This window comes from Branchiostoma belcheri, unplaced genomic scaffold, assembly GCF_001625305.1.
Source record: "Branchiostoma belcheri isolate BF01 breed outbred unplaced genomic scaffold, Haploidv18h27 scaffold6, whole genome shotgun sequence".
NCBI lineage: Eukaryota > Metazoa > Chordata > Leptocardii > Amphioxiformes > Branchiostomatidae > Branchiostoma > Branchiostoma belcheri.
The window spans coordinates 5,632,519-5,645,938 of record NW_017804242.1 but is presented as its reverse complement, the minus strand read 5'-3'; the positions used below and the strand labels follow the sequence as shown (position 1 = coordinate 5,645,938).

At 40.3% G+C, this 13,420-nt stretch overlaps 2 protein-coding genes across 3 annotated transcripts; both read right to left on the bottom strand.

Annotated features, from left to right (window-relative positions):
* Positions 1–4,000: 4,000 nt before the first annotated feature.
* On the bottom strand, positions 4,001–10,283 carry LOC109482443. 2 transcript variants are annotated; one of them, XM_019785149.1, is made up of 8 exons: positions 10,200–10,283; positions 8,866–8,995; positions 7,681–7,877; positions 6,704–6,842; positions 6,096–6,161; positions 5,372–5,406; positions 4,796–4,921; positions 4,001–4,628 (listed from the first exon to the last, which is right to left on the bottom strand). In XM_019785149.1, exons 2-8 carry the CDS (start codon positions 8,957–8,959, stop codon positions 4,581–4,583), a joined length of 705 nt encoding a protein of 234 aa, XP_019640708.1. In that variant the 5' UTR covers positions 8,960–8,995; positions 10,200–10,283; the 3' UTR covers positions 4,001–4,580. The 2 variants fall into 2 exon arrangements, with proteins under 2 accessions (XP_019640708.1, XP_019640707.1); XM_019785148.1 differs by having other exon boundaries at positions 8,866–9,000; positions 10,200–10,222.
* LOC109482299 lies at positions 10,235–12,755 on the bottom strand. The gene is made up of 4 exons (XM_019784984.1): positions 12,180–12,755; positions 11,173–11,409; positions 10,271–10,329; positions 10,235–10,238 (listed from the first exon to the last, which is right to left on the bottom strand). Exons 1-4 carry the CDS (start codon positions 12,753–12,755, stop codon positions 10,235–10,237), a joined length of 876 nt encoding a protein of 291 aa, XP_019640543.1.
* Positions 12,756–13,420: the final 665 nt, after the last annotated feature.

Sequence of the window (13,420 nt, the reverse complement as noted above, 5' to 3'; positions counted from 1 at the left end):
GCAGGTTAGGAGTAGGTAGACATTAACACATTTTACTTGCATTTTTAAGCCCATTATCCTAGACATGCAGATGGTATTCTGAACCCTGCCTGTCTCAGACCATCCTTGTCTGGTCCAGGGACACCCCATCTACCAATCATGAGAGAGGTCAGAGGTCACCACACAATATGGCCGCTCCTGATAGAGCTCCAGTTCTGGGAATGTGAATCACTTGCCATCCTCAGTAGGGAGATCATCTGGAGGGCCATTACCGCGCGACACGGATGCTACAGATAGGTTTATAGTCTACCCTATGTTCATTTTTGGTTTTTTCTTGACTGTTGACTGAATAGTCAGCCAGATACTACCGTACAACTGCACCGCCCCCCTCCCACCTGTACCGCTTGAGGATGATGTGGTACTTAATGACTTGTTTCTTTTCAAGTTTCTGCACTTTTCATTTTCTTTTTGCGGTACTCGAGGGCATGGCTACGTCTGCTGACTGTCCTAATCTCTCACTGGAAAAGAAAGGCCTACATGTGGCCCACGCGAACATTCGTAGCCTGAGGAACAAAGTTGTAGAAGTCGAAAACCTACTGAGCAACAGCAATGTCCACATCTTTGCTGTCAGCGAAACACACCTCGACGACACTGTACAAGACAACGAGTTGGTAGTCCCCAACTACGTCGTACACAGACGAGACAGGAATGGCCGTGGGGGTGGAGGTGTCGCCATTTACATTCGGAGTCACATTCCCCACAAGGTACGGACTGATCTCTGCATGGACGACATCGAAATGCTGTGGATACAAGTAAGCTTGCCTTTTTCAAAGCCAATGTTAGTCTCTGTCGCCTACAGGCCACCGAACAGCAACCGTTCTTACTTTGACTCATTACTTTTGTGCATAGAAAGAGGTTGCACACAGGGCATGGAGGCATGTGTGTTGGGCGACTTTAACGTGGACTGGCTCGTTCCATCTTCCATGAAAGAGGACCTTAACAACATGGCCACAGCATGTAACCTTACACAAGTTGTTGAGCAGTCAACCCGTAAGAGCTGGAATAGTGCAGGTTACAATACATCCACGTGTATTGATCTGGCGTTTGTCACCTCTAGGGACAACTACGGCAAGGCAGGAGTGTTTGCATGGGGCTGTACTGACCACGACATCATAACGATCACCAAGCGTACCAAGATACCTAAACGAGCTCCAACATCAGAATTCAAAAGGAGCTATAAAGCATTTGTTGCCGTCGACTTCATGCGGGATATCGCAAGGCTACCATGGGATCTTGTGCAATTATTCGACAATGTGGAGGACGCTGTCGATGTATTTATGCTCCTTTTTAACTCTGTTGCGGATACACATGCACCGGTTCGACGATTCACGGTACGCGCTAACCCTGCCCCATGGCTCGACACAGAACTGAGGGAAGCCATGGCTATGCGTGATGACGCGAAGTCTGCCGCGGACCTGTATGGGCTACATTCGGACATTGCAGTGTATAAGAAACTCCGGAACTACGTCGTCAAGCTGAATCGAAAGAAGAAGGAACATTACTTTAAGACTAAAATGACTGAGAACTCTAAGGATCCTAAGCATGTCTGGAAGCTAACTAACTTATTGTTAGGTAGAACGAAGGGCTCTGGTCCTGCATGTGTAGAACTGAATGGCCAGTACATTGTCAAACCACAGGAAATCGCTAATTACTTTAGTGACTACTACACAAGTAAGATTGACGCACATAGGGATAATGTTCAGTCTAATAATACACCTGGTACAGTCACTGATCTTATTGACCAAAACATCATGGTCGACAAGTCGTGTTCTTTTCAGTTTAATACTGTTAGCATGGATGATGTTCTTGGATTATTACTTGATATACCTATGTCTACAACATGTGGGATTGACCAGCTAGAAAACAAATTAGTCAGATTGGCTGCACCTTACATTGTTGCACCTGTGAGATATATCTGTAACCTGTCACTGACGGGATGCCATTTCCCAGCTCAGTGGAAGATGGCTAAGGTCTGCCCTTTACCTAAAAACACCAGACTTCCTTTGACAGGGAGCAATAGCAGACCCATTAGCTTACTTCCAACTTTGAGCAAAGTATTGGAAAAGATAGTGCATAATCAAATCTGGCACTACCTTTCTTTGAACAACATCATTACACCCCACCAACATGCCTATCGCCCAAATCATTCTACAACCACTGCCCTACTAAGAATGACTGATGATTGGCTCAATGCTTTTGACAGGGGCGAGTTGGTGGGTGCAGTGTTTGTGGATTTTAGTGCCGCATTTGACCTCGTTGACCATGATATTTTGTTGGCCAAGCTTAAATCATATGGCTTTTTTTCAAACGCTATGTCATGGATGACGAGTTATCTCAAGACTTGATCACAGGTTGTTTATATCAATGGTCATTTCTCTGAACCCTCTGTACTTCAGTGTGGTGTCCCTCAGGGAAGTTGTTTAGGCCCGCTTATTTTTACACTGTTTACGAATGACCTACCTTTGTCTGTGTTAAGCAGTACACCTGAAATGTACGCAGACGATACATCTATCTACAAAGCCGGTAAGACTATAAGTGACATCACTGTTGGTTTGCATTCCGACCTTGTAAGTTTATCAGACTGGGTTTGCATGAATAAACTTGTGTTAAATATTCTTAAAACCAAATGCATGCTTTTCGGAACCCCACGTAGGCTTGCTAATATACCTGACAATTCACTAGATCTTGTTATCGGTGATGAGAAGGTTCAGGAAGTGAGGGAGACAGTTTTGCTTGGGCTACATATGGATCGGTCGCTCACCTGGAATTTACAGGTCACTCACATTGCCTCAAAACAATCTAGAAACATCGCCTTATTGAGAAGACACATGTGGGCGATGCCTTTTGCAGTTTGTAAGGTTGTTGTTTGTGCACTGGTTTTGTCAGTGGTACAGTATTGCGCACCAGTTTTAGCTAGCATGTCAGTCTCTAACATGCGCAAACTGCAAGTAGTTCAGAATAGGGCTTGTAGATTATTATTGAAATGTGCTCCTGATACACCTACCAGGCAGATGCATATTGATCTTGGTTGGCTGACTGTGAGTGAGAGATTCTCCTCTAGCACACTGGTTATGTTCTTTAAGATTGTCACTAGTCATGAACCACAGTATATATACAACTCCCTTGTGCCTGTTCATGTATCTCACATTCACAATACCAGATCTGCTGCACAGTACAACTTTAGATTACCCAAACCTAAGACGAACAGTAAGAAACGCTCATTCCTGTATCGTGCTATATCGTTGTGGAACGACCTACCTTATCATGTCAAGACACTGAGTAACCTTCTCAAGTTTAAGAAAGCCATAGTAAACAGTGTCACATGAAGCCGACCTCTAGTTTTTAAATTGTTAATATTCATTTATGCGTTCCTTTAAATGTTTGATGTTTGATGTATTTTTGTCTTTTTAAACGTTTGCACTGTATCTTATGCACTATTTCCTATGTATATAATTATGTAACGATGTGCCTGTATTCCATGTATTTGAGCCTTGGAAGACTAGCCCTGCAGGGCTAAAAGGTTTCGAAATAAATGAAATAAATGAAATGAAAACTGCTGGAAGACAACTTCAAGGAGGATATGGACCTCCACTGCTAATGGCCTGTAAGTTCAACTGTCTTCCGAGAGGAAAAAGTCTCATTGGGTCAGTCTATTGAGAAGAAGACCAACGTGACTGGTCAAAAGCTCTAGGTGAGAACTTTTCTTTGTGTTGGTTCAAAAGTTTTAACTTGTAACTACTAAGTTGAACACAGATTAACTTTCATGATAACATTTATTAATCCTCTGTGTTTCTTGCATGTCCCACATCACTTTTTGTCACTTCTGGATTTTGGTGGGTGTACATGTATGTACTGTGTATGGTTACATTGTATGCTGTCCAAGAACAACAAACATTCATAATACACTTCAGTCATTTGTGATTCAACACATTTGATTTACCGTTTCTTCCAGTTTCTTCCAGAATTTGATTCTAGTTCAGTGCCAGAATGTCAGGTATTTGCCATGGACTAACCTGTTTTAAAGCCTTACATGTATTATACATGTACGTATCTCTTCGAGTTCTTCGACTCTTTAATTTACATCCTACAACATACACAAGTTGGAATGTATATTACTTTGAATCATGTAAAAATTCCATCTTAAATGCTAAAACTGTAAAATTGTCTTTGGTAATGGATGTAAGAAGTATCCTTTTAAAGGACTATATAATAATTTCATCTGTATTTCATACAGTTGTCATGTAACCTTGTATTGCAGGTTTACATTTAACAATACATTCTCTTATCTTTGAAAATACTCCATTAATTTGTATCATGATAATAAAATGTATACAACATATTTACACCCATACAATGGATAAAAAGTATTCATTTTTCTTTATAGGCCTTCTCAGACTTAAAAGTGATATACGCTACTTGTTGAATAATGGGATAGAAACACTTCATCAGTCTGATTAAATCAATTACTCCCATAGATAGACACTCTGGTTGGGTTCATGCATCAGGTGACTGTGAGGGCTCGCTTCAGTTCATTCTCCTATTCAGGGACCTTCTTGTCCGTTGTCTTTCGGTTCCATCTCCAACTTAGCCTGGCAAAGAATCAATGAGTACATTATATTACCCACCTGTCCTGCTCTTCAGTACTTTACTTAGTATACAATGTACATATACAAATTGTATTGAATAAGTATTGCAACTTTTTAAACACTACCAAAATGAAATGTAGTGTCAGCATAATCAATTGATTCATACAAACCAGCAGAGCATCCATCTTATCGTGTAGCTTTTTGTTTTCCTGCTCTGCTTTCATCCTGTCCTGCTCTGCCTTCATCCTGTCCCGCTCTGCTTTCTTCCTCAGTTCCCTCTCTCTCTCGATCTCAGCCTGATCAAGAGGTTGCAAGTGAAGAAGTGAAAACTTGTCATAATTTATGATTACTTCTAATAAACAGATAACAATATTTGGATTTGCAGAATTTTGAGAACTTTTCAAGTGTTACCAACTGACTCATCTGATGGGCCTTTTGTCCTAGTGATTATGGTGTTGGGGTCACAAGCTAGTGGCCCAGGTTCAATTCCAATTTATTGTAATACAATGTATTATGTACCAATATATAGATCATTGTTCATTAGTATGTGATTGGATATGCTAACATTGCACACATGCATATATACAAGGCTGTAAGTATATTCTGAAGTGCAGCAATTTATGACAATGATAACAAAACAATCATGTAGTTTGTAAAACTTTTAAAAAGTAAAAAAAAAACTCTGTCCCGATATCTGTACAAGCATATACAGCCCTATAAATAGTTAGAAAATCAGTCTAACCAACCTTATAAGCTTCCAGTTGTGCCTTCTGATTTGCATCTGCATGTCAAAAAATATGTTTTTTTAATTAATAGAATCTGATATAAATGAGTGTACATGCTTGACTTGCATTGGTTTGATCCAGAATATCACTATCAAATTGATCACAAATGGTCCAACCTCTACCTAGACACAATGTGCATGTACAATGTATACTGTACATGCACTATGCAGTTTTCATTTAGCATTAATTGATGTACGAATGAATGTACAAATGTATGCAATAGCATTTTGATTTACATGATGTAAGCAATACGGATTCAGTTTATGCAAACTCAATGTAAGATTTGATGCATGGATCCTTCAGCACTTAATCATAGACAAGCCACTTCTTTGCTTTCCAAAGCAACCACCTCTATAAGCCGTCCATCTTGTCACAACGCATTAACTTAAGCAATTTGAGTCAGGTTTCGAGGTGGCCGTGGATCAAAGATGATACCCGGGTCATCTGTTAGGTCATTTAGACAGTCTATCACACACGTATGTACTTGTAGGACATGAACTCTAAAATCTGTATCTCTGTCTATCATTATGTGCTTTGTGTAAGAAGATGACTTGCATGTCAAAGAAGACCAGATTCTATAGCTCCCCTGGGTGACAAATTTGACTTTATTCATCTTTTTCAGAACATTTCATGATAGTACTAGATTTGCCCAGATCCCCAAGAAAAAAAGTGTTGTGGTTAATACCTGACTGATAAGACTGATAAGCTTCATCCTCGGATGAATCTGGACTGTCAGAGGGCTGCCGCAAACCTAGGGAAAAATAAAAATGCTTACCTTACTTTACTTTACCACCTTGAAGTAAGATGCAACAATGCATGACAATGTGGTAGCCAGGCAGCAACAAGCTTTAAAGCTGGTGGCGGCTAGCACTGATTATGACTTGTACAACATATAATATTATACAAACTATTATAACATACAAGACGGGAAGGTGCACAATAAAATATCAATATTATACAGAAGCAATACAATACACAAAATAAGAAAAAATAGAAATGAGACGTTGGAAGCTCTGTTGGATGTTCTGTTTTTTAACGGATGAAATTTCTAATGGTGGCAGACCCTGTGCTTTACTTTTATAACTTCAAGCCTTGTACTTGTAGGTGCTGATTTAGGCCTGGATTTTCCAAAGACAATTTACTAACTAGGAAGAGGACAAAAGACAGTGCCTGATATAAACCTTTAAATTTGAGATTGCTTAATTAAAGATGCTCACACATGTATAGAAAACATGTCTTTCAAAAGAGTGTAGTGTGCAGAATATTTGCTAAAAGATGTTGAAGGGGTCCTACCTTTGAGCTCCTCTGAGATTATCCCTAGGTCCTGCAGAAGTGTCTCAATGGTATCCATCATTGGTGACTTGGAGTTTGCACGTAGAGATTCATCCTGCCTCTTAAGTAGTTTTTCCAGCTTTTTAAGCGTCTTCTTGTTCTAGAAAGTTAAAGGAATTGATATATATTTTATTTTGTTATACATGTACATGTACCCAATATTGTAAGGCTTATTTGTGACAAGAAGTGGGAAATATTCTTCCTGTGTGACAGAAAATAATAATGCTGCCAATTATTAGAACTTCAAGGCAATGTAAAATGCATGCATGGCTTTATTTAAGTAGCGACCATGCCAAGTCAAACCTGCCATTAGGAGACCACCTCTCCAAGCCGGCCACCTGGCCATGGTGACAGCTTTTTCTTGGTCCCAAAAGTTTTCCCCATTGACACAAGCATTAAGCAACCTGTCCAAGGCGACCACCTGGCCAACGCAACCGTCACCGCCCTGAGTTGGGTCTGCTCAAGGCCTGATACCTGCCCATGGTGACCACATCATTTTCAATCATGTTGAGTATTGATGATAACTAATCAGAAATCATGGAGATTCCACCAGCCAGTTTGCCTTGACTGCTGGATGATGTTTTTGTTTGACGTAGAAGTTGTTCCATGTGCCACCCTCAGCTCCTCACATGCATTCACTACAGAACTGAAGATGTTTACAGCATTTGACATTAATACATCTCGACTTAGAAACCATTTATGTCTCAGTCATGTTGTGAGGCGACCCTCTTCAAGGAGACCACCTGTCCAAGGTGACCACTTTTCTTTGGTCCCCTGGGTGGCCGGCTTGGACAGGTTTGACTGTATTAACATTTCAGTGCCAAAATACAACATTTCACATTGCTATGTAGGACATGAATGATACACGTCATTCAAGAATATCATGTTAAAAAATTATGGTATTTGAATTGCAAAAAAAAAAAAACAGTTCCACTTACAAACATGCAACGGTCTTCATCTGAAGCTTTCCACGGTTCTGGACTAAACGTTGTGTTATTCCACAGCATGTTGTTCAGAAGCTTGATCGCATTTTCTACATCCCGTAGATAGCCAAGCGATCTAGGACAGCTTGGATTCCTGGCCCCTGTAGTGTCGATTATGATGGCTCTTGGGCCAACAATCATAACATTCAGCCCTGTAATGGTGAAAAGTGTTAGCAATCAGGCAGTGGATGTAAACAAACATTGATAACTTTGATGCAAAGCAACATTTAAAACTTAAATGAGCAAGGAATTGGCTATCATCATCATCATCATCAATAAACAATTAAAGTAGCAAAAACCTTCTGACGTTTTAAAAACTGAATTATTCCACAATGATTTAATTTCATGGATTCCATCCGTTTGCACATTGATTTTTACCTGTTCTAAAAAAAATCACCTGTGAGGCGCAAGCCTGGTAGCTCAAGTGACAATAGGGAGCTAGTGGTAACAATGGAGGGTGTAAGATTCAGTACGGTGCAGATTCATAAATGCTGCCAAAGGCTATTATGTGCCAGCTTGTTGTAAAAGTAGTTATGTACTACAGTAACTGCAACTTTACAATACCATTTACATTATTCACAATCATATACTTTCCATGTGCTATCAGTACAATTCTGTTAAGATCATTATGACATTGGTAAAAATACTTTTTTCAGTGTTCTGCAATATTGCAGAATGTCAAAATTTTGTTCTGCAAATACACACTTACATGTTGTAAAAGTCCAGAGCTATTAAAACCCATAGCATATGCAAAATTGCATATTTTACAAAGCAAAATTTAGTAAAATTCTAATGTATATTATAGAGCCCGACGAGTATGGGTAACTGTAAAAACCGGGGCCCCGTCAAGACCCGTTTGCGGAGTGATCTGACAATATGCAACAAAATGAGGTGTAGACGTTTTCCGACAGAGAGCAGACTGAGGTTTTTCGGGTAACGCGGGGCCCCGGTTTTTACAGTTACCCAGTCAGTATCAAACACACAAGTTCTTAAACACCATTGATCCCCTCGACTGGATTTTTTTTCAGTCTGCAAAATCGCAGGTTGCTTAATTTTTCTTCTACAACATTGAAAATGTTAGATGCAAAATGCAGGCTGCAGATCTAGATGGGTATTTCTAACACTTGATGATGTACATACCAATTATGTCTGAGTGGATTAGTCCTTTGCTGTGGATATACTCCAGGCCTTTCAGGATGTCAATTGTGTAGTCCACGGCAAAGCGTATATCCATTTTAAAATTTTCGTCTCCAAGGAGGTCAGCCAGAGTCTTTCCTGTCAAAGCAATATTGCATCATTTCATACAGAAGAGCATAATATCCTATCCTCTGTATTCGACAGCCTTTTGAAATTAATTGGTACGCACATTTTTTTAGATATCAGGCCACACCAATTTTATTTTTTGGTTCTCAGATTTTTTGTAGAAAAATTGATTGACTGAGTGTGAAAAATAAAGAAAAATAAAAACACTGCCCCATCGTATGATAGCCTCAAGTGCTTAGGAGCCATAAAGTCAACATACCAGTCAACATGTTTTTAGGTTGTTGTGTATAATCGTTTGCGAGTATCTGTTTGGATTGTGACTTGATTGTGACTGGTTTGCAAAGAAATGAAATTACGAGTTAGGATAGCAAATACTGCTATCTATATTCCCTTTAACGTATCTAATACAAAAGGTTAAATAAAGGTCTAAAAAGTTGTGTGTGTGTGTGTGTGTGTGTGTAAACTTGTCTTCAAAAATATGTGTAATCATGGTAGTGTCACTTAAGTAACAAAGACATAAGTAACAAAGACAGCCCTACCGTCTTACCGTTCCTGTTATACCACTAAATAAGGAATACTTATCATAAGCAAATAATCTGAAACAGTTGGCCAACAGTAAACAGTTGTGTAATGGCCAACAGTTGCGCGACTGGCCAAGCCAAAAAGCAGTCAGCAATATTAGCGCAGTCCGTATAATCAGTACCAGTTGACCATCAATGAACACGTTTGGGCGGGTGGCCACCGCAGGAGCGCGATTTATTTTTAGTCAGGATTAGTAGATCTTATATGTATTTGACCACTGGGATTTAGCCATTTTTATGCTAAGTTGTTACCAGTTCTCAATCTGCAAAATATAAAACTTCACAGAGAATGTCGCTTATGGACACTTGTTGAGGCTACAATGATGTATTTGGCAGCCTTTCAGTTAAATGCTGAACTTTGACCTCAAAACTTTGTCTGCATGCAGGAGCATTACCAGTAGCATGTAAATTATTGGCAGTCTTCCTGAGTGTGGCATAAAAGCAAATGATATTTGCATGCTTGTATCCAATGAGTGTGCTTCTCACCATAACATACAGTAACACAGACTGCTTGCACTTTTATCATTTTTCACATGGGGCACCACAACACGCAGAAATGACCAGGCTGCTCCCCCCCACCCACCCCAGAATCAGACGGGACTTTGTTTTCCACTAACCCGTGGCATTTACCTTCTAGCAGCTCCATCAGAAAGTACACACAACAGTCAACTTCATCCAAGATGACTCCATATGCCCTGCACGTCTGCTCACAGCCAGCCAATTTCAGGAAGGCTGCAAAAGGATCGCTTCCACTCAGCATCTGAAAAATAGCTGCTGTCAATGTGCATCCTTGACACAGAATAGATAGAATATGCAAATTTAGTGACTTTTTACTAATTGACAAATTGTTACTCTGTGAAGGAGGTCATGACCTCCGGACGGAGTATTGTGAGTACATGTGTAGCTGTTTTTTTTGTGTTTGCAGTTAGAACACATGGTTCTCGTTGTGTAATCGGCATGCACGAATGTGTATTTTTGCCGTTGCTGTTTTCGCGGTCAATGTAATATTTCAGATACAATGCCAAAATGCATTGTTCTGTACGTAGCATTTCTTAGGTTGTCGTGTTGTTGATTTTATGTAGCCTGTGTTTACACTAGTCAGTCTGCAACTGTTTCCCCAAGGGGGCAGCAAACCTCTGGGCAGGTGGCCACTACAAATGTAGGAGTGCGATTTTTTAGTCAGGCTAGATTATTAGACCAGGGATTTAGCCATTTTTACGATACGTTGTTACCAGTTGTTAAGTGATCACACACTGTTTACATACACTATTACTGTTCTCAATCTGCCAAATATAAAACTACACAGAGAATTGTTGCCTATGGACACTTGTTGAAATTGAGGTACACTCAGACTTGTACACTTTGTATTAGATTGAACATGGTACATGTATGAAGCAACATGAGTAAATTTTTTGAAAATGCTGAAGCAATATGTATTGAAATAGATGTACACTTCATGACAACACTTAAGCACCATAAGATATACATGTAGCTTACATATATTTCTGAAGAAAGCGACTAAACTATCAGTAGAAAGGAAAAAATTTAATGTGTGCGTGAATCAAATTTTGTAGAGGGATCTGTATAGTAATCATTATCTTACCTTTTCACTGATCTCCATCTTCTTGACTGCCAACTTATCACCAGTCAGTACATCATTTGCCATTAAAACAGTTGCCTCATTTCCACGTCCTAGTACATCTATCTCATCTTCCGGCAAGATCAGGAAGTTACCACGAAGGCCAAGTTTTACGTGTTTTCGTCTGTAAATGCTGCTGTCTTGGGTCACAGTAGCTGCCAGGAGGACTCCATTCAGGAAAACTTTACCTCTCCTAGGCTCCTAGGATACAATTAGTTACAAGTTAGATGTTTATGTGCATTGTTATCTTTGCCTAGAAGGTTATGTTTCAATTGTCACGATTTTTGGTATGTAGGTATGAACAAATTAACTTTATTGCTCGGCAGTTGTACATTATGTATGGTAAAAATGACAATGTGATCAATACAGTAAGTATACTCTATAAAGAAACTATCACTACAGGAATATGAAATGTAAACGGCATGGGATATGATGTACATAAAGTGTTTCTATCTGTTTCAATACCTCTAATTGGCATAGTCAAAACCTTAATTATGCAAGTCATGAGCTTATTTGCACAATTAATAAAGAAGTTCGAATAAGCTGCATTCCATGAAGGGACCCTCAAACACAGTGTGTGTAACAAGGAGATTAACATCCTGAAGATCTGATTTGTATAATTAACGCAAAAATGCCATGTAGTCACTACTAATTGACAGGATTTGTATAGTTTTTTTACAAGTTTATGAAGTGGCCAAACTGTCCAGGGGCCAAAGTGTTCGATTTTCATTCATTGCTTCATTTGTATGCAAAAATGCAATGCAAGAAAATGCACCCCTCCTTAGTAATACATGTATAAGACTTTTTAAAAAAACTTTGGACAACTTGTGATAACTTGTGATATTTGGGTACAGAAGATCGAGAGCTAATATAATCTATGAGGAAAGTCCTCATTTGCATAATCTATCGGATACTTTCATTAATATGTAATAGGTCAGGCACATACATGTGTAGTATACATTTGTACATACGTGTTCCACACAGACGGAGTCCGGTACGTTGTCCTTGGACTTGGCTATCTTTTTTTTGGAGAAAAGAATTCCATTCTCGATGGGTAGAAGGTAGCAGTCCTCGCCTCCCTCGAACTCCTGAAGCTGATCGGCCAATTTGGAGTAAATTTGGCGTACTTCAAAATCATATCCAGTTGCTTGAGTAACTTGGCGTACTTCGTTTGACTTTCCCTTGCCGCTGTTCCTCATGTGTTCCACACGTTCCCGAGGGACGTCCTGTCCATCGCTGTATAAAGGCCACGTGCGTTCAGTCGCGAATGCTGGAGTGCTGCTGCTTGGTTGAAATTTACTTTCGCTTACAGTAACTTTGTGGCTGTCGATCCCCTTTAACGTTAGTTTCGACACACCTTTGCCTTGCAAACGCCATATTTCCCGGTCGTAAGACTCCTGGAGCACGGCATGGGTACCACCACGGTCTGCTTCTGCCTCTGTAGGCTCAGTGGTCAGTGTTTCTTCGAAATCCCGATGTACATTCTCTTCTGGTGGCAATGATCCCAGACCACTTGTTGAGTCGACTTCTGGATATTTGGTCGCCATTTTGTGTTGGTTGGTAGAATAACAGTCGCTGTTTGTCCGGAATAGTTGTAGTCGTTGTCGGCTTACCGTTCTGGCGCACCAGTTCAAACTTTGTTGACCGTGCAAGATGTTAAATCCCGGATAGTTATAGTATATTCGTTTGGAAACAAAATGCTGGAAATCCCTCAAGTTCTTACAACTCGGCGGTCGGGTTGAGGTGGAGTGTCACCGTTGAAATTCCCGCCAAATTCTGAATCTCGCGCGCGCTCTGGCACTGCTATGCTGACGCAACACTTCCGCTGTCGATGCAAGACCCTAAACTGCCCTTTGGTGTTCCGAAAAACGACAGTGCGCTGTCGTCGCTGTGTTTGCCAGCAGTTCGTCTCAAACAAGACAAGAGTCGGTAGAGAAAGTCGCTACATGTTCCGAAGACAGCCAGTAAGACTAAGGATTGCTTTCACTTTCTTTGAGCTTGCGCGGTAGTCAACAGGAGATGAGTCATGCGGCTGGCCATTGGCCTTCTATTCGCCGCGTTCACATATCCCACAATTCCAAGCGCGACCGGCAACATCCAGTTTCTTTGTACCTGATACTTTTGACTACTCTCCAAGCAGAGGTAGGGTCGCTCGGTATTTTGGCAGTTATTTTCGTCGTTTTTAATACGTCTTTCTACTTTTACGGGTTTT

Excerpts from the sequence above, each read along its gene's own strand:
- LOC109482443 (XM_019785148.1), bottom strand. Across the intron at positions 5,407-6,095 it reads TTATCAGTCTTATCAGTCAG|ATGCAAATCAGAAGGCACAA; the intron begins GTATTAACCACA and ends TTTGACATGCAG. Across the intron at positions 4,922-5,371 it reads CACAACTGGAAGCTTATAAG|GCTGAGATCGAGAGAGAGAG; the intron begins GTTGGTTAGACT and ends CCTCTTGATCAG.
- LOC109482299 (XM_019784984.1), bottom strand. The coding sequence starts at position 12,755 with ATGGCGACCAAATATCCAGAAGTCGACTCAACAAGTGGTCTGGGATCA. Across the intron at positions 11,410-12,179 it reads ACTCCGTCTGTGTGGAACAC|GAGCCTAGGAGAGGTAAAGT; the intron begins GTATGTACAAAT and ends ATTGTATCCTAG. Across the intron at positions 10,330-11,172 it reads AGATGGAGATCAGTGAAAAG|ATGCTGAGTGGAAGCGATCC; the intron begins GTAAGATAATGA and ends GCTATTTTTCAG.